Genomic DNA, 27,348 nt, shown 5'->3' on the forward strand with positions numbered 1-27,348 from the left:
GACAACCCTGTTGAGTGCCCCAGAAAATTGGAAAGGGGTCCGATTGTATTCCATTAACACACAATACTGCCTGAGGATTTGTATATAAGGTGTGAACTACCCTCTGAAAAAATCCTGTAATACAATAGACATCCAAAGTATCAAATAAATCCTATCGTACGTTATCAAAAGCTTTTTCAGCATCAAAGCTTACAAGTATAGATGGTATGTGACAATGGGCCACCACTTCATGAAGTCAAAATATGGCACATATTTTGAACAGTATATTGTCCTTGCACAAAATCTACTTAGGGATCTCAAACTAAATGGGGCAATACTCGGGAGAGTATGTTTGTCATATTTTTAGCTAGCAATTTGGTCTCATAGTTAATGAGGAAAATCGTCCAATATGAATATATTTTAGTGGGGGGGAGGGGGCGCTGGTGAGCCTCGAGAAGTGGGGGGGGGGGGGGGCTGGTGAGCCTCGAGAAGCATGGCAGCCTGATCTCACAGCTCCCTTCATCTCTCTACAAGAATCCTGAGTTTACCTTCTCTTAGGAGTCCTTTATCATCCTTAGCTATTAGAAATACATCTATCTCTGGCTCTTATGGCTGGTCGACATTCCAAGACAGACCTGTGCACAATTCCATTTTCATCGTTTAAACGACATAAACACGATTCTCACTCACCCACCAAGATGGCGATGGAACCGGAATCAGAAATTTCGCTAAACCTTATTATGGGAGAGCTCCTCTCTATTAAAAATCTCTTACAACACAATCAAATCTCTCTTTCAGATATAAAAGAAGAAATATCTGATATTAAAACTCATTTTACTGCGACAGAAGCTCGGACAGAAACTTTAGAAAACAAATATGAAGTCCACGAGAACCTGATCGTAAGTGTGCAAAAAAAAAAAAAACCCTAAAGAAACTGATATTTTGAAAAAAGACTTGGAAGATCTAAATAACAGATCCAGAAAAAATAATATTCGCTTAATTGGTCTGAATGAAGGATCTGAAGGTTCAGACCCAAGCGAGTACCTTGCACGACTGCTTACTAAGATTCTTGATCTTGATCCTGCTCAGCAAATTGAAACTGAACGGGCGCACAGGGTGCCATCTTTTAAGCCAGTAAACCAAAAATCTCCAAGACCAATGATTAACAAACTTTTGTGCTACTCATTAACTTTAACCATCCTGCAGAGAGCTAAATTAAAAACTCCTCTTGTTTTTGGAGGTATGAAGCTCTCCATTTTTCCAGATCTTAATAAACCTATAGTACAAAAAAGGAAAGCCATTCTCAACCTCAGAGATTGTCTGAAATATATGGGCGCTCAATATGGACTTTTCTATCCGGCCAGGATGCGGGTGACGATACACAACACGAGTCAAAACTTTGATGAGCCTGATCAACTGAGGAATTCTTTGGACTCCTTCAAAAAAATGAACCACCACCAAAGGTGTAAATCTCTTAATTCAGGTTTTTTTTGGTTACTGCTTAATCTAACATTTATTATCCCACAGTTGTTTGTGAATCTCTCATTGTTATACTTAATTTGCAATTTATTTTTTCTCTGATTTGTTGTAAACTCACAATATATTTTATGCTTGGGACAGTTGGCTGCCACGTGTCTTGACTTCTACTTCCCAGGTTACTTTTCACCTCAGCGGGTTAGCCTGCTAATATTAGTTGGTACTTTTGTGCTTGTTTTTCCAGTTTTTAATGTTGGCTTTTCTTCTCTGCTTACCATGCATCATTGTATATTTATTTACGTCCTTTCATTTGATGGTAGCTACTCTCAGTGGAAAGCTGCTCAGCTCTTTTTTTTATTAGAACCTTCTACTATAATCTCAATGAAAATGTGCTCTGTTAATGCAACCCTATAAATCGTAAAAAAAAACTTTCAGTATACTTTAAGCGTTTAAACACTGATATAATCCTTATTCAAGTAACTCATCTTAATAAATCAGACTGTATGAGATTGCAAGATAAATTTTATTCTATTGCTGGTTTCTCACCTGCTTCTCATAAACGTAATGGTGTAGCCATTTTAATCTGTAAATCCTTGCAATTTTCTGTTGAAAAACAACTCTGACATTGAAGGCAGGTGGGTAATACTTTACAAAATTCAAATCTCAGTTAACTTGTATGCTCCAAATGTTGATTCACCTATGTTTTTTCATAACATAATCTCAGAGATTATTTCATGTGGTTCTAGCAATATTGTGATAGGTGGTGATTTTAATCAAGTTCAATACCTTATCTTAGATAGAAAATCTAACTGTCCCCCTAGATCTACCAAATCTTTGGCAAAGATTCAAGATTTAAAATCTACTCTTGGATTAGGTGATCCGTGGCGCCTTTTTCACCCTAGGGAGCGTGATTACACTTTCTACTCAGGCCCACATGGTATCTATTATAGAATTATTTTCTCATTTCTTCCTCGCTTTTGTCTTTTACCAATAACGTTGAAATTCTCAGCAAAACCTTGTCTGACCATTCTCCTATATCTCTCCCTAGATGATATAATGGTCAATCACCATAAGCTATCATGGAGATTCAACTCCACAATGCTACAAGATGATAAATTTGTTCATTACAACAAAACCAAAATATTAGAGTACTTTGAATTTAACCCTATTGGAGAATACAACACTCTCACATGGAGCCAATATAAGAGGACACATTATTAGCTTTTCAGCTGGGAAAAATCGTGACCGGAAAAAGAATCAATCAGACAAAATCTCTAATATTAAAAATTTAGAAAATAGATTTCTAGTTGATAATAACCCAGCCACTCTTCTCACTTTACAAACAATGAAGTATGACCTTAATACTGCCCTCTCTAAAGAAGCTCTAGAACTGATAAATCTTCAAAGTTCTACCATATATGCAGAAAATAATAAAGCAAGTCACCTTTTAGCTCAATATCTTAAAGCTAAGCTGAATAGGACTAGAATATCTCAAATTATTGATACTACAGGTATCACACATGCTAGTGACAATGATATTGCCCAACAATTCCAAAATTATTATAAGCAACTTTAAGCTTCAGAAATCCAATTTTCCAAAGATTCCTTCCAACAGTTTGTAAAAGATTTTCAGCATCCTTTGGTCACCTCTTCTCAGAACTCTATACTGGATAAACCTCTCTCTCTACAAACAATATTGGATGCTATTAAATCTCTTCCCAAGTTGAATATTATTTACAAATCTTTAATCTCCGACGGTCATCAATCCGGTTCCTTTTTTCAATCCACTATAATTGTCATTCCAAAACCTGACAGATTCAACTAAAGTTGCCAATTATCGCTCTATTTCTTTAATTAATACAGATAACAAAAATATATGCAAAAATCCTGGCTCTATGCTTACAAAATGTTCTCCATGATATTATATATATAGATCAAAATGGTTTTACTCCTAATAGGCTTCCTAAGACTCTTCTGGAATATTCTCTCATATACAGAAAATATCAAGGACCCTTTTGATGCTGTTTCACTTGATGCAGAAAAAGCATTTGATAGAATAGAATGGCCTTATCTTTTCCATGTATTACATTGGTTCAATTTTAGCCCTCACTTCATTAAAATGGTTCAACTTCTCTATAGTAGTAATCCAGTAGCTTCAATTGTAGTAAATGGCACTCTATCTCAATTTTTTAATCTCAATAGAGGTACCAAACAGGGATGTCCATTATCTCCTCTGCTTTTTAATATTGCTTTGGAACCACTAACTCTCGCTATTAGAGCCAACTAAGTATATAAGCTCTCCATCTATGCTGATGACATACTAGTATATACTACACCAAATTCTCTCCCATCACTGTAGGAAGTAATAGATTCCTTTTCTCCACTTTCAGAATACAAAATCAACTGGACCACATCAGCAGTTATGCCTTTGAACTCCTATGTTCTAAAACATCAGCTATCACATTTACCATTCTCCTGGGAACCTAATAAAATTATATACCTTGGTATCTGGTATTCCAACTCAATTGACAAATCAATGTCTCAGATTAGGGGTCACATTGAGGGGCATAATCGAACGGGGCCAGCCATCTATAAGGGCGGCCATATCTAATGATGGCCCCGTTAAGCGGCGTAACCGACTGTATTATAGAAACAAGATGGCTGGCCATCTTTCGTTTCGATAATACAATTGGGGCCGGCCAAATCTCAACATTTGGGCCGCCCTTAGAGATTGCCGGCGTTGGTTTTCGCCGATAATGGAAACTAATGGCGGCCATCTCAAACCCGGCCAAATCCAAGCCATTTGGTCATGGAAGGAGCCAGCATTTGTAGTGCACTGGTCCCCCTGACATGCCAGGAAACCAACCGGGCACCCTAGGGAGCACTGCAGTGAACTTCACAAAATGATCCCAGGTGCATAGCTCCCTTACCTTGGGTGCTGAGCCCCCAAAACCCACTACCCACAACTGTACAACACTACCATAGCCCTTAGGGATGAAGGGGGGCACCTAGATGTGGGTACAGTGGGTTTTGAGTGGGTTTTGGAGGGCTCCCATTTACCACCACAAGTGTAACAGGTGTGGGGGGGATGGGCCTGGGTCCGCTTGCCTGAAGTGCACTGCAGTACCCACTAAAACTGCTCCAGGGACCTGCATACTGCTGTCATGGAACTGGGTATGACATTTGAGGCTGGCATAGAGGCTGCCAAAAAAATGTTTTGTAATTTTTTTGGGGGTGGGAAGGGGTTGGTGACCACTGGGGGAGTAAGGGGAGGTAACCCCCGATTCCCTCTGGAGGTCATCTGGTCAGTTTGGGCACCTTTTCAAGGCTTGGTTGTGAACAAAAAGAGACCAAATAAAGTCAGCCAAATGCTCGTCAGGGCCGGCCTTCTTTTTTCCATTATCGGCCAAGGCCAGCCATCTCTTAACCACGCCCCCCCCCGTCCCGCCTTCAGTACACTGCCGACACGCCCCCTTGAACTTTGGCTGGCCCTGCGACGGAAAGCAGTTGAAACCGGCCAAAATCAGCTTTCGATTATACCGATTTGGCCGGCTTTAGGAGAAGGCCGGCCATCTCCCGATTTGTGTCGGAAGATGGCCGCCCTTCTCCTTCGAAAATAAGCAGGATTGTCTCCTTAACCACATCGATTCTAAATACATGGTCCCCTATATATCTCACCTGGTGGGGCAAAAATGAAGCTATTAAGATGGTTCTAGCTCCCAAATTAAACTACATCTTTAGTATGACCCCCTTCCCTTTACAAACTCCTTATACAAAAGTATTGATTCCTTGTTAAACAAATTTCTGTGGAAGCAAAAACCTCCCCATATAGCTCTCAACAAACTCAAACTAGCTAAAGATAAGGGAGGTCTTAACATCTCTGATTTCAAAAAATATTGTACGGCCTTTAGATTGGTACAATCTCTGTTTTGTTTCCAAAAAGATACATCTCATGATACTCTTAGATGGCTCATTTGAAGCCTCTCTGATTCATCCTTGTCCACTTCATCTTCTCTCTTTTATGGATACATACCCTTATACTAGATCTCTCCATTTATTAAAGGCTATGGATTGTGTTATTAATGAGTTTACAACAGGTCTTAATCTTAAAACTGCTACTTTAGAAGATACGCCATTATAGTATAATTCAAGTTTTAACTCAACTACATTATCACACCATGAATATGAGTGGAAAAAGAAGGGTATATGGTCTGTCTCAATTATATTTATCTGGTAATTTGTTGTCTATGCAAGCTCTCTCTTTACTATACCACACCTTTATTATACACGCTGAGTTATGAAAATGTATCTCATCTTACATCTGCTCATTCCAAGCATCCAACTCCCTCTTTCCAACATCGTCTACATTTTTTTCCCTTTGTCACAGCATAATCTTGGGGGGGGGGGGGGGGGGGGGGGGCGAGCCTCAACAATCTACAAAAAACTACAAGAAAAGAATAATACAAATGAAACTCCAACAGAACAAGCCTGGGAATGTGAACTTGACATATCATCATCTAACTTTGATTGGTGTGCTTTCTGGACTAAAACTCTTCATCCTACAAAATCTGCAGTCATATCTCAATCCTTTTTTATTATGCATCATGCTTATTGGACCCATTCACGTTTGGCTAAGATTACCAGGAAATCAACTTACTCAAATTGCTGGTCATGTCTTGCTAATAATAGTGACTTGTCTCACATGATTTTCTACTGTAAAAATGTAAGAGCTTATTGGAATTTAATATGGTCTCATATTCCACTTACCTATGAACCTCACCATCACTTACAAAACTGTAATTCTGCGCTCTTCTCACCCTGATGCTGATCGCCCAGTTTCCGAACTGAAGCTATTTGATACGATGTTAGCCGTAGCCACTCATCTTATAATTTGTAATTGGAAAAATAACTCTAATTTATGCTTTAATGAATGGTGGAGCTATATATGCATAATCAGAAAATATGAAACCTCATTAGCCTATAAACATTATAGGGTTAAAACAGCCTCTAAGATCTGGGCTCCTCTGGATTCTTTTTGTCTTCAAACTCAAATTGAGTATCAAGGTTGAATTATGTACTTCTTACATAGTCTTCTCTTTTCCTAGATACTATACATGGTGATGCATTTGTATGTGCTGATTATTACTGAAGCCACTGTTAATTGTTATATTTTAAGTTGTGATCTCTTTTCTTTGTATTTGATAAATCTCTTAATAAAAATATGCAAACATAAAAAAAGAAAAGAATACACTTTAGTAGGATGTCTACTCGGTTTAGGCTGTGCCAAAATGTGAGCTGTCCATAGGCTATCAGTAAGCTCACTGCGAGCTCATTAAACGCTGCTGCCAAAGGGGTATAAAATTGGAGTATCAAGATGAGATTGGTTAAATATGGCAAAGTCAGCCCATTTTTGTTTTAGAAAGATATGAAACTGGGGGTCTGTGTATAATTCCATAGGAAACTCCCAGGGGACAGAAACACTAAGGTGCCAAGACAACCATAATTCCATCCACATCACAGCATGATCTGACACTTCATAAGGCCCTATTTCTGCATCTGACACTTCAGCCCAGAGATCACAAGAAGGTAAGATATAATCAATCAATTCAGGCTTCAGTATCATGGGCCCCAGAATGAGTGTAATCTTGCTCCCTTGGTCTTGTCAATCTGAGTGACATCAGAAGTCACAGACATGTCCATTGTGGGGTCAAACACCCCATTAAAATCACCCCCCCAGGATTTATTTGTACCCCACATTTTCCCACCTATTTGCAGGCTCAATGTGGCTTACATAGTACTATAGAGGCGTTTGCCAATTCAGTTGATAACAAATACAAGGTTATATTGTAGTCAAATGAGGTAGGTGTGAATTAGGGTCGAAGGGAATGAAGATTGTAAATAGTCCAGTACGATCATTGGTTGTGCTGTGTTGCTGGGTGTGGGGATTTACGTTGGATCGGTGGGATATGCCTTTTTGAAGAGGTTGGTTTTTAGTGATTTCCTGAAGTTTAGGTGGTCATGGATTATTTTCACTGCTTTTGGGAGTCCATTCCATAGTTGTGCGCTTATGTAGGAGAAGCTGGATGCGTAAGTTGTTTTGTATTTAAGTCCTTTGCAATTTGGGTAATGTAGGTTTAGGTATGATCGTGATGATCCGATTCTGTTTCTGGTTGGTAGATCTATCATGTATCCTGGGACTACGCTGTAGATAATTTTGTGGATCAAGGTGCAGATTTTGAAGATGATCCGTTCTTTGATTGGGAGCCAGTGCAGCTTTTCTCGAAGGGGTTTAGCACTTTCGAATCATGTTTTAAGATATATCAGTCTGGCTGCCGTGTTTTGGGCGGTCTGGAGGTTTTTTTTGCGAGTTGTTCTTTACATCCCGCATAGATTCTGTTGCAGTAGTCTGCATGGCTTAGGACCATTGATTGTATTAGGTTTCGAAAAGTTTCCCTCGGGGAAAAAAGGTTTTATTCATTTCAGTTTCCACAATGAGTAGCACATTTTCTTTATTACGGTGTTTACTTGGTTCTCGAGAGTAAGGTTGTGGTCGATTGTGACACCGAGTATTTTTAGGCTGTCTGAAATAGGGAGGGTGTGTCCTGGGATGTTTATGGTTGTGAGTTTGTACTTGTTACGTTGAGATGAGAGGATGAGGCAGTGTGTTTTTTCAGTGTTCAGTTTCAGTTGGAATGAGTTTGCCCGAGTCCATGATGTTCAGGCCATCATTGATTTCATTGGTTATTTCTGTCAAGGCGTGTCTGAAGGGAATGTAGATTGTAACATCATCTGCATAGATGAACAGGTTGAGGCCTCGATTGGATAAGGACTTTGCTAGTGGGATCATCAACATGTTGAAGAGTATTGGTGACAATGGTGATCCTTGAGGTACTCCGCAGGCTGCTTTCCATGGTGGTATGTTTGAATTTGATTTTACTTGGTATGTTCTGGTGGTTAGAAAGCCCTTGATCCAATTAAGTACACTTCCAACAATCCTGAAGTGGCCAAGAAGTCTTAGTAGTATATTGTGGTTTACCATGTCGAATGTGCTCGACATGTCGAATTGAAGGAGAAGTATGCTTTTACCTGTGGCTATTTCCTGCTTGAATTTGGCCAGAAGAGTGACTAGGCCAGTTTCAGTACTATGGTGGGAGCGGAATCCTGATTGTGATTCATGTAATATTGAGAACTTGTCCATGTATTCCGTAAGCTGTTTGGTCACCAAGCTCTCCATCAATTTTACTACTAGAGGGATGGATGCAACTGGGCGGTAGTTGGTGATATCGTTTGTGTTTTTCTTAGTGTCTTTTGGTATTGGGGTGAGTAGGATGAAAATGAGACCCTCAAACTCCTGGAGAGAAAGGAGAATCTGGGCATATTTTTTTTTCTTAAATCATAAACACTAGGTGCATATATGTTAGAAAAGACATATGTGTTTCTAGCCAATATCCGAGACAACATGGTTTTACCAAAGGTAAATCGTGCCAAACGAATCTCATTGAATTCTTTGACTGGGTGACCGGAGAATTGAATCATGGACGTGCTATAGACGTAATCTACTTAGATTTCAGCAAAGCTTTCGACACGGTTCCCCACAGGAGGCTCTTGAATAAACTTGACAGGCTGAAGATAGGACCCGACGTGGTGAACTGGATTAGAAACTGGTTGACAGACAGACACCAGAGGGTGGTATTTAATGGAATTCGCTCGGATGAGGGAAAGGTGAGTAGTGGAGTGCCTCAGGGATCGGTGCTGGGGCCGATTCTGTTCAATATATTTGTGAGTAACATTGCCAAAGGGTTGGAAGGTAAAGTTTGCCTTTTTGTGGATGATACTAAGATTTGTAACAGAGTGGACACCCAGGAGGGAGTGGAAAACATGAAAAAGGATCTGCAGAAGCTAGAAGAATGGTCTAAGGTTTGGCAATTAAAATTCAATGCAAAGAAATGCAAAGTGATGCACTTAGGGAGTATAAATCCACGGGAGACGTATGTGTTAGGCGGTGAGAGTCTGATAAGTACTGACGGGGAGAGGGATCTTGGGGTGATAGTATCTGAGGATCTGAAGGTGACGAAACAGTGTGACAAGACGGTGGCTGTCGCTAGAAGGTTGCTAGGATGTATAGAGAGAGGTGTGACCAGCAGAAGAAAGGAGGTGTTGATGCCCCTGTATAAGTCGTTGGTGAGGCCCCACCTGGAGTATTGTGTTCAGTTTTGGAGGCCGTATCTTGCTAAGGATGTAAAAAGAATTGAAGCGGTGTAAAGAAAAGCTACAAGAATGGTATTGGATTTGCGTTACAACACGTTTGAGGAGAGGCTTGCTGACCTGAACATGTATACCCTGGAGGAAAGGAGAAACAGGGGTGATATGATACAGATGTTCAAATTTTTGAAAGGTAGTAATCCGCAAATGAACCTTTTCCGTAGATGGGAAGGCGGTAGAACTAGAGGACATGAAATGAGATTGAAGGGGGGCAGACTCAAGAAAAAGCGGAGATTGGGTGGCAGAGCCGGTGGTGGGAGGCGGGGCAGACTTCTATGGTCTGTGGCCTGAAAATGGCAGATACAAATCAAGGTCAGGTATACACATAAAGTAGCACACATGAGTTTATCTTGTGGGCAGACTGGACCGTACAGATCTTTTTCTGCAGTCATCTACTATGTTACTATGTAAATAGAGTATATCTGTCTTCACGATCATTTATCACTCAATGGATGCTGTATACAAAATATTTGTTTCTAATACAGTCTCGGTAACAGCAACATAAACCCTGTCAACATATTGTGAAGTTAATACAAAACTGTACAAAAATGTACTCAGGACCTACAGCAAATCTATCATTCTGGTATAACTTTCAGAACTCACATAATGAGGACCATACCTAGGGAAAGGCAGCACCATAAACATACAATGGGCCCTAGACCCCTACACCAATTGGGAAATCTGAAACAAGTCAGACTACTACAGATCCTTACATAAAAACTCTATGCTAACAGAGCAACTGGTCTCTGTCACCCACAGAGAACACAGACCCTCAACCAAGTACAAACTGCATGACCATAAACTAATAGAAACATCTAGATAAAAAAAAATAGAAACCCTACTACTATTAATCATTTCTATAGCATTACTAGATATATGAAGCGCTGTACACATTATACACAAGTACTTTCTCTGACCCTAGTGGGCTCACAATCTAAGTTTTTGTAGCTGGGGCAATGAAGGGTTAAGTGACTTGCCCAGGGTCACAAGGCGGTACAGTGGGAATTGAACCCAGTTCCCCAGGATTTCAGGCTGCTACACTAACGATTGGGCTATTCCTTCACTCCTCACTGGGCTACTCCTCCACCCCACGAAACTAGACTCTTGCATGCCACACAGCACCAGAAAAACAAATATTTCCCCCTTGTATTGTAAAAATAAAAAAATAAAATAAAGATAGCAAATGTCAGGGCCAGCACTTTTGTGTGTGTGTGTGTGGGGGGGGGGGGGGGGGAGTTGCGACGAGCAATTGCTCTGGACTCCCAGGGCCCTGAAGCTGAAGGTGGCATGGCCTGTTAATGAGCTTTGTGGTTCCCTCCCAAATTTCTCCCATGGGCCCTGGCCATGTCTAACACTAGCTCTGTACATTCCAAAAAATGACATATTCCAATACTAAAAAGGAAATAAAATTCTTCTATCCTTTTCTCCCCCCCCCCCACCCCAATCCCCATTCCTTCCCTTATATCCAGCAGTCCTTCTCTATATCCTTTTCTCCCCACCCCACCCCAATCCAGCTGCTCATCTTTTTTTTTTTTTTGTTACATTTGTACCCCGCGCTTTCCCACTCATGGCAGGCTCAATGTGGCTTACATGGGGCAATGGAGGGTTAAGTGACTTGCCCAGAGTCACAAGGAGCTGCCTGTGCCTGAAGTGGGAATTGAACTCAGTTCTTCAGTTCCCCAGGACCAAAGTCCACCACCCTAACCACTAGGCCACTCCTCCACTCACTTTATTTCCCTGTCCTCTTTGGGTCCTTATTTCCTACCCACACACCTCCTTTTTGCTCTCATTCAAATCTTCCTGTCCCCTGTGGCAGCTCCCTTCCCTCTGGCTGCCACCGCATATAAGGAAGTTATTGTTTAGGATAAAAAGGAATACTATTCCACTATTGTGAGAGATATCTCTAACGTGAGTAAACTTTTTCAATTAGTAAATAAGTTGACTGATATCTCCCATATTTGTAAGACATCTCATGAGCTATTAACCTACTGCTAATCATTTAGCATATCATTTTCAAACAAAAATTAAGACTCTTTTTGAGGCATTGCACTCTCATAATGCAAATATTAATAGAACTTTTATGACCATATGCCAGTAGAAGGTTGGCCAATAGATGGGCACTGGAGTACCTTTTCTTGGGTCTCTTATGAAGAACTAGACTCTATATGCTTAAAGGTTGCAAAGTCACATTGCTATTTTGATAATTGCCCTACTTACTTAATGACATCGGCACCAAGAAAATTTAAGAAGGATCTATTTCATTGGACAGAGGATTGTTTTGATTGTGGTAACTTACCAAATGATATTTCTGAGATAGTTTTTACACCTATATTGAAAAACCCTTTAATAACTAAGGATAATGTAGCTAAATATAGATCGGTGACCTCAATACCTTTTGGAATAGGCTCCCCCTTTCCCAGAATGTTGCCCAGTTCCTAAGAAATCTAAAACCCTCCTCCCTGCACCATCGTCTCATACACACATTGAGACTCCGGAGCTCTGCCTGTCTCTTGGGCCCTGCACGTGGAACGGATAGCGTTTCAGAAAATGCTATCCTAGAGGTTCTGGATATGAGCTTTCTACCTAAGAGTCTAAATTTGGCTTCCAGAACTTCTCGCCCACATTTTCCTATGTCATTAGTACCCACATGTACCAACACAGCCGACTCCTCACCAGCACTATCTAAAAATCCTATCAAGGTGATGCGTGAGGTCCGCCACCTTCGCACCAGGCAGGAAAGTCACCAGGCGATCCTCACATCCACCAGCCACCCAGCTATCTATATGCCTAATGATCGAATCACCAACTACAACAGCTGTCCTAACCCTTCATTCCCGGGCAGCACTTTGAATTGAATTCCATTTAACCCATGGTATTAAATGATTTCATTGATGAACTGTCACTGTGTAGCTTTTTTTATAACGTTGTTGTTCTTCAGATGATGTCATCACGTTTTATGAAAGCTTGGTTTTCTACATTTATAGGATAAGCGCTGTCACGCTGAAGATATTTTGAATGATCTGTTGATGTTTTTAAAAATTTGGTTCCGGCGTCCCTGATGAAGGAATGAAATAGGGTGCTCTGTCGGATGGCTCAGAAAGCATTGACGGGTTAAAGTCATACAAATATTAAGATACGTTTGCCGCCTTTTGTTTTTCTTGCCTGGTGCCTTGACTTTGACTTGTGATTAGCTCCTTTTTTGACAGCTGTATCCAGCAGATTGAACTGTGCACTCATATACAGTTTTTTTGGGAATTTGTTTGGTAAAGTTATAACATATGAGTATTATTATTGCACTGAGTCGATGTGCTTAAAAATTATTCTTAAAAAAAAAAAAGGTGTTGGAAAATATAGAGATACATTATGATGTACAGAGCATTTAAGTGAGCTGAAGTTCAGCATTCTCACTAACAATTGGGCTCAGCTGTAAGAAAGTCTACACTGAAAGTTTCTTATTATTCCTTCACTCCTACAATGTATTAGAACTTTTTTCATTCCAAAAATAGCTGAGTGTTATTTATATTAAACTATAAAATAATATATACATTGGTATTGGGATTGATTTTAATTTGGAGTGATTTACCTTAAATAAGAACAGAAGAGTAGCCATACTGGGTCAGACCAATGGTCCATCTAGCCCAGTATCCTGTTTTCCAAACACTAGCCAAGCCAGGTCACAAGTACCTGGAAGAAACCCAAATCGTGGCAACACTCTATACTGCAAATCCCAGGGCAACCAGTTGCTTCCCATGTCTGTCTCAAGTAGACTATGGACTTTTCCTTCAGGAATTTGTCCAAACCTTTTTTAAACCCAGATACACTAACCAATGTTACCACATTCTCCAGCAAAGAGTTCCAGAGCTTAACTATTCGTTGAGTGAAAAAAATATTTCCTCTTATTTGTTTTAAAAGTATTTCCATGTAACTTCCTTGAGTGTCCCCTAGTCTCTGTATTTTTGGAACGAGTAAAAATTCAATTTACTTCTACTCGTTCTACCCCACTCAGGATTTTGTAGACCTCAATCACATCTCCCCTCATCTGTCTCTTTTCCAAGCTGAAGAGCCCTAACCTCTTTAGCCTTTCCTCATACGAGAGGCGTTCCATCCCCTTTATCATTTTAGTCGCCCTTCTTTGGGGTTTATAATTTCAACAACAACAAAAAAAAAGCTGCTGGTTTTCAGGTAAGCTGCAGCAGCAGTGGAGGAAGTTGGAGGTTGAGTGGGAGTGCAACCAGTTTCTAGTGGTCGGCAGAAAACCGACCCTCACAGTGGCTAGTTTTTTGTTCTGCTGGCCTCCTCTTCGTAAACTTGGTTAGGCTGGATGTAGTGGGGTAGATCTGGGGCAAAAGTGGACAGGCCCAGGCACAACTGTGGCTATGCCCTAACTGTTTCTTGCAATATGGGAGCCACAAATTCTACAGTTAAATCTTTCAGATACCTTGGGGTTATAATTGATTCTGCTCTGACTTTCGAGGAACAAATATCTGACGTAGTGAAAAAATCTTTTTTCCATCTTAGGAGACTTCGGTCAGTTAGGAATTCAATTAGTAAGGATTCCCTTAAAACGTTGACATCTGCTTATATTACCTCACGCTTAGACTATTGTAATATCATATATTCAGGGATCACCCAAGCTAGCTTGAAGCGATTACAAAGAATACAGAATACTGCAGCACGTATGATTTGTAGGGCCCGGAGGGATGACAGAGTAACACCTTTGCTACATCAACTGCATTGGCTTCCGGTTGAAGCAAGAGTTAAGTTTAAAGCCTTAGTTTTGACCCATAAGGCTTTTTATACACTAAATCCTGACTATCTGTCAAATCTAACTATTCCTTACACTGCCACACGAACCCTTAGATCCCTGACAGATAACAGGTTAGTGATTCCTCCTCTTGCTAGGGCTAGATGGGAATCTACACGGAATTCGGCTTTTTTCTATCTGTCTCCCTCTCTTTGGAATGGCCTTCCAAAAGAGATCAGACTTGAGAAATCTTACTTTCATTTTCGGAAACTTTTGAAAACCTTCTACTTTATCGAGTATGTAGATCAGAATTTAGAATAATGGAAGAAAGGTTATAAATGGGCATCTGTAATATATACTAAGTCAAAACTGTATTATCTGTCTGTGTATATTATATTATGTATTTAATTTAGTATCTGCGGTGTTCTCCTGTGTATTAATCATGAGTTATATTGTTTTCATCTTATGTAGCTAGTTTGTGGGTTTGCTGTGCTTTCCTGTAATGATTGGAGTTCTAATGTCTGTCTAATTTGTACTTATTGTATTGCTTCCTTTTATAAATTGTAAACCGTTCTGTCTTGCAGTAGCAATAAGATACGGTATATAAATTGATGTAAATAAAATAAATAAATAAATAAGAGAATAATGCCGAAAAGGAGAGAGATCTTGTTCTCTACAGCTCCAAAGGAGTTGCACACAGCCACGTTTTGTGCCAGGTCCAATTTAGTCACCATGGTGACCTGGCACCTGAGGTTTGTCGAGCTCTAGTCTAGGCTATAACCACTGAAGAAGTCTAAATGGTGTGGACAAAAGCATTAGAGAATGCAATCTGTCTATAGAAAAGGTTTTCCTTGTATTGTATCCAGAATCAAACCTATGAATGTTTGTAGGTTACAAGGCTGACTTCTGGAAGATCTAATAGAAGTTTTCAGGGATGAGACAACAGGCAAAGTTGTCTCATTGTCAAGGGTGACAGCTAGGTCAGGAAGTGTATGTAAGAATCCCTGAGATCCCAATATCTTTAAGAATACCCTGGAGGACAGACTACCCCAAACCTTACATTAATATGAAAAGCATGTTTGTAGGCCATAATGAGACATGTGTGTGGACTAAAATCAGTATCAAACAGTCTTGAATGTTTCTTCTATAGAGACTGAGCTGAAACAGATGTGGTTATGGCCTATGGCCCTGATATTATTGGGCTGGATATGTCCTACGGTCTAACTTCCTTATGTATAAGTGAGCAATATTAAAATTTTGGACAATGCAAAAAAAACAAACAAAACAAAAACAAAAATATGGATGCAATACATTTTTTTTCTGTCTTTCCAGAAAGATTATGACAAATATTTTGTAATTCAAAATATGTAAGTAACTTTTATTGGAATATGGCTTTAGGGACAATAGTAGAAGGAACACCAAGGTGAATATCCACCACAACCTTAGGCAGTAACTTAGGATGTGCTTGTTGTACCATTATGATGATGAAATGTACAGCTCACAGACTCAGTAAGAACCTAAAAAGCAACTTTCCAGGTCTGAAACTCTAAATTAGAAGAGGGCAGAGGCTCAGAGAGGACTTTCACCAGACGAGTTAAACCACAGTGAGGTTCCAGAACACAAAGTGACTTGATAGGAAACTTCAAATGAAGTAAAACTTGCAGTACTGTATAACTAAACAAGGGTTGCGCAATTAAGTGTCTTCCTTCTAACTAATTGAAGTGTCAACTGCATTAAGGTGTACCCCAACAGATGGTTTTGAGCCCAGACTCACATGTAGAATGTATTCAAACAGTTTTTGTATAGGAGAGGAAAGCAGTCAAGGGACCTGTCCTCACACCAGACAGCAAACCTCTTCCACATATAAATCATACAACTCTCCAATGGATTCCTCTGTAGAAGTCAAAATTACTTTAGGTACTGTATTAGAAAGACCATAATACTTCCCGCTCAAACTTTTAAGCCATGGGGTAAAGGACTGGGGTTGGGTAGTGGGAGACAAAGTTCTATGGTTCTTCATTACTAGGGGTGGTAAAATGTTCAACCTGATGTTTCCTAATGGTTAACTCCCAAACAAACTGGAAACCAAAGCAGTCTATGCCATGAGAGCTTTATGAAAATCAGAACACCTGTTCTCTTCCAATTTCTGAAGATATATTCATATCCTTTAGGGCATTTGGTGGCAATGTAGGAGTATTTTCCTGCTCTCTCACCTTTGCCAGTCTGTGGCCTGTCCATGCCGGAACCATCTTTTACCATCTAATATGGATTCTACAACCTGTGCCCAGAATACATCTGAAACCATCAGAAACCAGCTTTTCTAAAAAGGAAAATTACTGCTTGACAGACCCATGATGACTTCATCCAAAGACACGTTGTTTACTAAAAACTAGCCTCCACTTATCTCCTGGGAAGCATGGAGGAGCTTACCTCACAGAGACAGTCTCTGGGAGTATATGTGAATCAACAGGGAGGTTTGCTACCATAACTGATAAGACTTTCTTTGCTGCTATCACAAGGCCTTGAATTGTCCACCATAAATTCTGCTGGACAGAATTACACTGTTTGTGATTGGTCCATAGGTATCATCACCTGACTCAGAAAGATGCCAATGTTGGACTGAAGAGAGGGAGAGAAAGGAGAACAACAGAAGACTTGTTGGTGGATAGATTGCTCTGAAGAGTGCCAGAGAGTGAGAGAACGATTTTCAAAACACACCAGTGAACTGAATACCTTGTAACAAGCTGACAAGGTCAGCTCAGCTACAGTACTAGGCCTCACCCAAAAGACTGTGTTATCAGTATACAGAATACAGACCTTGGATTTTATTCCTGGGCTGAGAGACTCGCAGAGGATTCTGCTAGAGTCTCAAGGAGAAATCTGATTCTGCACCACTGGGAGCTGCAGTGATTTACTACCTACAGCTCCAGGGGTTTAGTTATTCTAAGGCTTTGTCTGTAAAAGACTGGTTTGTCTAAGTATTTGTGGCTCATTGTGGTATTAATAGCAGCTAAGTGTATTTGCACAAGTTATTTTAGTTGTGTAAGTTCTCAATTTCCTTATGATATCAGTGGTGTTGAGCAGGGACTGTCTCTTCATGTTCAAGTGTACAGCGCTGCGTACATCTAGTAGCGCTTTAGAAATGATAAGTAGTAGTAGTGGTGTGATTAATTATATTATCATTTATTCATATAGTTTACTTGGGATAATCTGTTCTTTACATATATATCTATCTCTTGGTGATAATCTATTTTTGTAGTATAAGTCTATTTTTGTAACCTGCTTTGCATTTTTCCATGTTTATTTTTATATTTCTAATAAATAATATAGTCCCATCTCTGGCATTGTTCCTTTCACTGGTACACAGCTAGTCAGAAGAGTCAAAGGACAAATAAGAGGTACACACATCCTCTAGAAAAATGTCCAGAATAATTGTTATTTAGTTGTTTTCTGCCAGCCCAAGTACCTCAGATTATATATTAGGAGTTTATCCTCTAATATACTTTCCTACAGCAATAAGAATCTCCCCAATTAAGGGAGAACTTATCTGGCACCAGCCTGTATTTTTAAAAATTCTTATTAAAAATTATTTACAAATCTTCATACTTAATTTAAAACATTAAAGAAGTGAAGGGAATAAAGAAACAAAATCAGAAGAAACAACAATATACAGACAAAAAGTAAAATAACATTAATTCACAATTTTAAAGGTGGTCCAAAAAAGTCTTTTAAGGATTAACAACACATAATATCAGAAAAATAACTTTGGAGTAAACTTGCAGCCATATTACAGCATTCAAATTTGTGGAGAAATACCCAAAGCCTTCATATCCTCTTTATTATTTATAAAATCTAAGACCTGTTTGTGGTCAAAAAACCAATAGGAATTACCCTTAAAAAGAACAGATAAATTACAAGGGAATTTTAATAGGCTAGTGCCAAGCGCCAGAGCTCTTGGTTTTAAAGCCAAAAACTCGTCTCTCACTTTGTTGCCTTTAATAAATCAGGAAATATACAAATACTAGTTCCCCAAAACTGCTCTTGCATATGCCTGAAGAATAAATGCAGAACCAAATTACAGTCCATCTCTAAAGCAAACAGTCATCAGAATTAACCTCTGAGTAATAACCTCAAGGAAGGATTCTAAAAAGTTTGTTAAATCCAAAGCCTTATACTCCTCAGCTCCTACATATGCTGACATCTCCTGTGCGGATAGATAAAAAGCCCACATACCAGTTCAGTAAATCTCAAAGTCTCCTTAAGATATTTCCATACGATATACAATGCTGTTAACAATGGAGATTTGGGAAAAAAATTAAAATCTCAAATTATTTCATCTCTGTTGATTTTCTAGATATTTCAATTTTCATTGTACCATGAGCTTCTCTTTAATCATCCTTATATTGGTCTCTTACACAGATGACTTCTGCTCCAAAGTAGTAACTTTAGCAGTCAGTTGTCCCAATTGTAGAGAATAGTTCACAATTATTTGAGATTTTTCATTCATTTCATCTACCAACTTGTCAGCTGAATATAAAGAAGGTTACCAGCTTGGACGGTGTCCCACAGTACCTCTAGGGTCACAACGGCTGTTTATAATTCCACCTGGGGTCCAGAAGGAAGCTTTTCCAAATGCCCACTCAACTCCCCAATTCATCCTGAAACCTCAGGCACATGATTATCCACTCTTCCTTCAGAGTCTATTGGGTAGGACTTTGTTGCAGGGGTTCCCTCAAGCATAGAAACTGGAATTTCATCCATTCCGAGATCCAGGCTCTGTGCCAAATCTTGGCAGTTTCCACTTCCAGGCAGTGGTGGAGCTGTCCTTTCAGAGCTATGGGAAACCCCTTCAATGCTGTGCTTGACCAGATCTCCCAGCATCACATTTGAGGTAGGAACAGCCAGAGAAGCTCGCTAAAGGGGTCCGGAATACCTCCAATGACGCCTAGTGAAGCGTTGGAGTTGAACCGGATTTAGAAGGAGATGTTCTGGTCTTTCCCCTTCTCTTCCCCATTTCAAGGAAAGAGTGCAGAATCGTCAGGTTAGCAGGAGAGCGCTCCAATCCTCACTGTGCAGCATTCTGATCAGCACTATTTTGGATCCTGTGCCGACCAACCTGTATTCTAAAGCAGAATGCTGACCTTCCTCGTTCTGAACTACAGCAGACCAACTTTGATTGCCTCTGATTGTTCACTAAAGAAACCACACACAAAAAAAAAAATAGTTACAATAGAACTAACTCAGGAACCATTTGTGAAGATCCAGCTGGCAACTATGTGGTCTGCCAGTTAAGTGTCTCACTTGTTTGTCTCATGTAAGGCAAACCAGGTTCACAGCCTGACAGCTTTCCCAACACAAAAATATATCCCATTGTACCCTGTTTGCCAAGATAGAACTTGACTATCTAGATCAGGATACTTAGGTATCTAACCAAACTTCTCAAAACCTTTTAGAACAGAATATTGCCCATAACTCCAGAATACTGGTCTGTAGTCTATTCCTGGAAGTAGAGCCCATTTAGGTGAGTTTGTTAACCCAGGCTAGATGCCATCTTTTAGATTAAATTGAGTTGCATTTAGAAGGATAAACCCTTTGGTATTAATATGAGGGAGTCAAAAAGACAAGGAATCTGGTAGACATATGAAGTCCTGAAGTCCTTGAATGCCTTGGCTTCATTGAGACTAAGGTTCATTCGGCACACCTCATATGGAGACAATGTGTTTGACTGTTTTAAACAGTGAATATTTCTGAAGTAATTCATTTGAGTTTTTAGTATTTTCCTTGATGATGTAAATAAAGTATTTGCCCATTTGGACTTTAGAAGGAAATAAATATTGTTTAAGTTCTGAAAATCTAATACTACAAAGTGATTTCATTTTATGATATTTCTTTTCCTTGATGTCATAGTAGACTTGGCAGCACATTTGAAATTTTTTTCATAGCTCACAAAACGTTGGGCAGACTGGATGGACTGTTCAGGTCTTTATATCTGCCATCACTTACTGCTACTATGTCACTCGATATATATATTTTTTAACTAACGAATATTCCCATTAGATGATATCTCATATGAAGATGGTAATGGGAACAGTGTGGACTGTGGAGGACGATTATTATTAACTTAATACACCGCTTTGCATAGCCAAGATTTTAAAGCGTTACAAATCTATACAAAATACAATAAAACAAACTAGTAATTAAACAAAACAGAATCAATAAAACATCTTTCTTACATTCAACTTGTAGCTTTTCTCAAATAAACCAAGTCTTCAAAGCTTTCTGAAAGGAGAAATAACCGGAAATATTACTCAACATCTTTTAGCAAGTTCCACAATGAAGATGCAGAATAACAAAATGTTCTATTCCTTATAGTAGTTAGCCAGACAAGATTTAAAGAGGGTAGTTGCATCCAGCATTTTTGAGAAGAATATAACGCATGTCGAGGCGTATTTTTCTATAGTTTACTAGAAAAACACTCTGGTACCCCTTCAAGAAAAGTCTTGTAGAGAAGGCACAATAGTTTACATGAAATCCACACCTCAACTAGTGAAAATCTGCCAGAATCTGTGTTACACTAGCAAGCTTCTTTTTCCATGGAACTAATCGAGCAGCTGTATTTGTTTTAAATCAATTGTTGTCTTTTTAGGATAGTCTGTGTCAGTCTGATACAGTGAATTGCAATCAATGTAACCTATTGGTTATCAGTGTATGAACTACCTTTATTAGATTTGGTCAAAATAGACCACAATTGCCAAATCATTTGAAAGAAATAAGAACATGCAAGAGTGCTAATCTGAGATGTAAATTGCAGGGAAGTATCACAACGAAATCCCAGAGTTAAAATTTCATCAGATAAGGAAAGTGTTTTCCCTTGTAACACTGGGCTTAACTTCAATGGCTTTTTTTTTATGAGAAAGCCACATGGCAGAAGATTCAGTGTTTATAACTAGATCATGTTTTAAAAGACAAATCATTTAAAGCACTCAACTTCAAATTAAAATCTTATATTACATCAAGTTGATCATCCTTCATAAAAAACAAAAATAGAATATCATCTGCAAAAAAAACCAAAACTCAATATTCCAACTAACTTCCTGGCTAGGGGTACTAAATATAAATTGAAAAGAACAAGTAAAAGAAGAGAACCCCAAGGTACTCCTCTCACTGATGTTTTAAAAGAGTAGATTGTATGATTCCTAAACATACTCAGAATGGTCCCAGCTGCCAGCTGATTCTGCCTTACTTTATCTATTATGGGCACAAGACCCAAAGTTCATTGGTACTGGTAGAGAGAAAAACCTGTGATTTTAGTTACGTCTAGCCTCTATGAATTCCAGGTAAGTTGACAGACTAGATTTCAGGAAATAGCTGGTGACAAACCAGATAGTGTTGTACATGGGTGTTGGAAAAAATGAACTGAGACAGCCGCTCTATAGGACCACAGAACCGCGAATGATCAAGGATGCTTTTTAAGATTTTCCCAAAAGCTCTGAAGTAACCACTGGCACTGAGCAGTGATGATGTAACTCACACATATTATAGATGAACAGGTGGTTATCCCATAACAACATAGTAGATGACGGCAGAAAAAGACCTGCACGGTCCATCCAGTCTGCCCAACAAGATAAACTCATATGTGCTACTTTATGTGTATACCTGACTCTGGGCAAGTCACTTAACCCTCCATTGCCCCTGGTACAAAATAAGTACCTGAATATATGTAAACCGCTTTGAATGTAGTTGCAAAAACCTCAGAAAGGCAGTATATCAAGTCCCATTTCCCTTTCCTGACCTTGATTTGTATCTGCCATTTTCAGGGCTCAGACCGTAGAAGTCTGCCCAGCACTAGCCCCGCCTCCCAACCACTAGCCCCGCCACCCAATCTCTGCTAAGCTTCTGAGGATCCATTCCTTCTGAATAGGATTCCATTATGTTTATCCCACGCATTTTTGAATTCTGTTACTGTTTTCATCTCCACCACCTCCCGCAGGAGGGCATTCCAAGTATCCACCACTCTCTGTGAAAAAATACTTTCTGACATTTTTCTTGAGTCTGCCCCCCTTCAATCTCATTTCATGTCCTCTAGTTCTACCGCCTTCCCATCTACGGAAAAGGTTCGTTTGCGGATTACTTCCTTTCAAATATTTGAACGTCTGTATCATATCACCCCTGTTTCTCCTTTCCTCCAGGGTATACATGTTCAGGTCAGCAAGCCTCTCCTCATACGTCTTGTAACGCAAATCCCATAGCATTCTTGTAGCTTTTCTTTGCACTGCTTCAATTCTTTTTACATCCTTAGCAAGATACAGCCTCCAAAACTGAACACAATACTCCAGGTGGGGCCTCACCAACGACTTATACAGGGGCATCAACACCTCCTTTCTTCTGCTGGTCACACCTCTCTCTATAGAGCCTAGCAACCTTCTAGCTACGACAACCGCCTTGTCACACTGTTTCGTCGCCTTCAGATCCTCAGATACTATCACCCCAAGATCCCTCTCCCCGTCAGTACTTATCAGACTCTCACCGCCTAACACATATGTCTCCCGTGGATTTCTACTCCCTAAGTGCATCACTTTGCATTGAATTTTAATTGCCAAACCTTAGACCATTCTTCTAGCTTCTGCAGATCCTTTTTCATGTTTTCCACTCCCTCCTGGGTGTCCACTCTGTTACAAATCTTAGTATCATCCGCAAAAAGGCAAACTTTAATTTCTAACCCTTCGGCAATGTCACTCACAAATATACTGAACAGAATCAGCCCCAGCACCGATCCCTGAGGCACTCCACTACTCACCTTTCCGGGCTGTATCAATGCTTCAACCCCTATGAAATAACCATATGTAGAATAAAACCACCACACCTAAAGTTCAGAAAAAATTCCTCAAAAAATTGAACAGGCCAGATGAAAATGTCTGCTAATTTAGTTGTGGACAAACTCCATAGCCCATTAGTGGCACAACAATCCCCACTTCAATTCCTAACTCAGAACCCTGCAATTAAGGCCAACAAGGTTTAACTTCAAAACAAGGGTTTACTGTAGCCTCCAATCTGTGGGATTGGGAACAAATGAAGATAATGCTATGAAACTGCAAGGAATTGTTTTAACAGTACTGTGCCAAAACCTAGAGCCTCAGAGCCTCTGGAATAGTTGTCTTATGACAATTATGGTAGTTATAACAGTGAGAATATTTTGTGGCAACCAACTCCCAGTCGAGCTGTGTGTAAACTGAATCAGGTTGCTAGTTTGAAGCGGGTTTCAGTTACAGCCAGATAATTAAGGAAAGTTCATTCATGAAAGAAAATAGAAGGGAGGAGTGGAGGAGTGGCCTAGTGGTTAGGGTGGTGGACTTTGGTCCTCGGGAACTGAGGAACTGAGTTCGATTCCCACTTCAGGCACAGGCAGCTCCTTGTGACTCTGGGCAAGTCACTTAACCCTCCATTGCCCCATGTAAGCCGCATTGAGCCTGCCATGAGTGGGAAAGCACGGGGTACAAATATAACAAAACAAAAAAAAAAAAAAAAAAGTAAAAGTTTTACAATTAACTGCCACTTGATAACAGCAACAATTTGGGACTTTCAGTTGGTCAGAACGCTTTCAGTTGGTCAGAGGCTTCTATTAAAAATCCTACATTAATACTGGAAAATAAGTATTCTCTCAGAAATGCAATAGCCAAGCCCTAAAGTGTTTTCTCCATGAAACATACATACCATGATACCACCATTTTGTTTTCTTTGGATTCTTGTTACATGTTCTTACATAAAAAGAATTATCTGGAGGCCGCCTCTGAAGGGGGAGAAAAGAAAACCACATATGAGTCAAGATTAAACAGCAGCCTAACCAATTACACATTTAAATCAACTTAAACTAACTAGTTGCATTTATTTTGTGCCCTCCCTTTGGACCGCCCTTCCTACTCAAGTTCACCAAGAGCTTTCCTATCCCAAATTTCAAACACACCTAAAAACTTACTTTTATTCAGGAAGGCATTTAGGGACCAGATGGTTCTCAGTGATTCAGTACCCTGAATTCACTGACCCGTAAGGTATAGTTTTGTTGTATCTTTTTTTTATTGCTTGTTTGTTTGTTCTTAGATGCCTTTTGCCTCTCCTCCTCTTGTGTTTACAAATGCTATATGAATGGTTCTTTCCTATCTTAATATGGAGTTTCTTTTCTATTTCTTTTTTTTCTTATTGATTTTATGTAAACTTCTCTGTGATGTTCGCAGTAAGGGAGCATATTAAATCAAAATAAACCATATCAATAAGAAAATAAGGCTCCATTTGTGTAACAATAATAGACCTATGACCTGAGTCTAATTGTTTTAAATTTCAATTAGTTTCTACATGAGAGCATTTACCCATCCCTATAAGGCAACAAATGACGGTATATAAAATGGCTTATTAGTGGTCTTTTTCACACATAAGTGAAAACCCTCCTCCCCACCTCTCCACCCACTTAAGATCAAGAACAAAGGGATGAAGAAGGGGGCAGGACTTGGCTGACAAGTTTAATCAATTATGTGTCAAAAGTGCATGTTTATAGTAAACTACAAAACAAGAACCATCTAGTGACATAAAAAGACTGAGACCAGCAGAAGAGACACTAAATACAAAAAAATATTTTAGAAATTAAGGTAGTATATAACTTTTAGTGGACATCATATAATGAAAATCAAACATCATCTTTGTGTGAAAAGTAAAGCTTTCAATTTCTCCCAAACACTCTAGAAATCTGTCTAAGTACAGTTCTGGTGGCCAGAAATTCCACTAGATTGGGCCTTGTGAGGGGGTGTATACAAACACACTGGTCCCTCTTAAGCATACTCCCAGGGCTGTCTTAAGAAGCACAGGCCTGGGAAGCTCAACCTGGAGGGTGTGGTTCAGTCAGGGGAAATAAAAGCCCAAGGACTACCAAAACACAGAGGCCCAGAGCAGGAAGAAGCAGACCTCCAGAGTACGCCCACATGATTTAAGTTTGAAAGATCAGAGTAGCCATGAGGTAGGTAAAGTTTTTACCTCACAAATTCTGTGTACACTGACTCTTCCGTAATACAGTAAGAACCAGACCTCTCTTTATCATTGAACTTTAAGTGACTTTATGTATAATCCCAATCTAACAGCCTGTGAGAGGAACAGGTTTCTGTGTGTTTTTCCTTATTCAACCACATAATTCAAGAGTTTTGTTGATTTTTAAACCAAGGTGTGGCAGTGTCTATAGAGGCAATGCTTGACTCTCTGTGAAAGGGGTGAACGAACAGGTGGATAAAGGTGAGCCGGTTGATATTGTGTATCTGGATTTTCAACGGCATTTGAAGAAGTACCTCACGAAAGATTCCAGGGGAAATTTGAAAGTCATGGGATAGGAGGTAGTGTTCTATTGTGGATTAAAAACTGGTTAAAGAATATAAAACAGAGACTAGGGGTTAACTGGTCAGTATTCTTAATGGGGGTCTGTGTTGGGACGGCTGCTTTTTAACATATTTAACATATTTATAAATGATCTAGATATGATATAACTAGGGAGGCAATTACATTTATCAACAATACAAAGTTATTCAAAGTTGTTAAATCGCAAGAGGATTGTGAAAAATTGCAAGACAACCAAACGAGACTGGGAGACTGCGCATCCAAATGGCAGATGATGTTTAATGTGAGCAAGTGCAAAGCGATGCATGTGGAAAAGAGGAACCCAAACTATAGCTACGTGATGCAAGTTTCCACGTTAGGAGCTACCGACCAGGAAAGGGATTTAGGTGTCATCACTGATGATACGTTGAAATCCTCTGCTCAGTATGTGGTGGTGGCTAGGAAAGCAAATAGAATGTTAGGTATTATTAGGAAAGGAATGGAAAATAAAAATGAGGATGTTATAATGCCTTTGTATCGCTCCATGGTGCGATCACACCCTGAATACTGTGTGCAATTCTGGTTACTGCATCTCAAAAAACATAATAGTGGAATTAGAAAAGGTACAGAGAAGGGTGACGAAAATGATAAAGGGGATGGGACAACTTCCATATGAGGAAAGGCTGAAACTGCTTGGGCTCTTCAGCTTGGAAAAAAGATGGCTGAGGGGAGATATGATAATGTATATAAAATATTGAGTGGAGTGGAACGGGTAGACGTGAATCACTTGTTTACTCTTTCCAAAAACACTAGGACTTGGGGGCAACGCAATAAAGCTACAAAATAGTAAATTTAAAATGAATTGGAGAAAAAATGTCTTCACTCAACATGTAATTAAACTCTGTTATTCGTTGCCAGGGAATGTGGTAAAAGCAGTTAACTTTTTAAAAAGATGTGGATGGTATCATAAAAGAAAAGTCCATAAGCCTTTATTAAAATGGACTTGGGAAAATCCACTTCCTATTTCTGCGATAAACAGCATAAAATGTATAGTACTGCTTTGGGATCTTGCCAGGTACTTGTGACCTGGACTGGACACTGTTGGAAACAGGATACTGGGCTTGATGGATCTTTGATCTGTCCCAGTATGGCAACACTTATGTACTTATGGCAACAGACGTTTACCCTACTGTGGCTTTGGGCCTCACCATAGTAAAAACCATACAGTTGAGCTAAAGGGAGTAGCCCTGTCCTAGAAGGATCAAAAAAACATAAGAAGATCCAAACAGGCTGTTTTTTTTTTCTTTGTTGTTTTGGTTTACAATGTGCACTAGTTGTGGGCAATGCTGCAGTTCAGCAGTGCTAGGCCACCACAGGCCAGAATAGAAAAGTTACTTTGGGTCATAGTGGAAGGGCAACAGCAGAGAACTGTGAAGGTACAATGCAAACAGTAGCAAGGTTTCCAAAAACTGCTACAGTTGCAGAGCTTCCTGGCTCAGGTGTTCTAAGCGGTAGATGTGTCCACATCTGAGGCAACC

At 39.6% G+C, this 27,348-nt stretch overlaps 1 protein-coding gene across 5 annotated transcripts in view; it reads right to left on the reverse strand.

Moving 5' to 3' along the window:
• The window catches only part of UBE2W (ubiquitin conjugating enzyme E2 W), a 132,192-nt gene that overhangs the window by 9,518 nt on the left and 95,326 nt on the right, over positions 1-27,348 (reverse strand). For 4 of the 5 annotated variants that reach the window (XM_030215598.1, XM_030215607.1, XM_030215621.1 and 1 more), the window contains exons 5-6: positions 24,173-24,248; positions 20,695-20,740 (exon numbers count right to left, since the gene is read on the reverse strand). In XM_030215598.1, coding sequence (XP_030071458.1) covers positions 20,697-20,740; positions 24,173-24,248 — 120 coding nt within the window. In that variant the 3' untranslated portion in view covers positions 20,695-20,696. The remainder of the gene's footprint in view (positions 1-20,694; positions 20,741-24,172; positions 24,249-27,348) is intronic. The other variant, XM_030215613.1, reaches the window with a different exon arrangement.

This window comes from Microcaecilia unicolor, chromosome 1 (genome assembly GCF_901765095.1).
Source record: "Microcaecilia unicolor chromosome 1, aMicUni1.1, whole genome shotgun sequence".
NCBI classification, from domain to species: domain Eukaryota; kingdom Metazoa; phylum Chordata; class Amphibia; order Gymnophiona; family Siphonopidae; genus Microcaecilia; species Microcaecilia unicolor.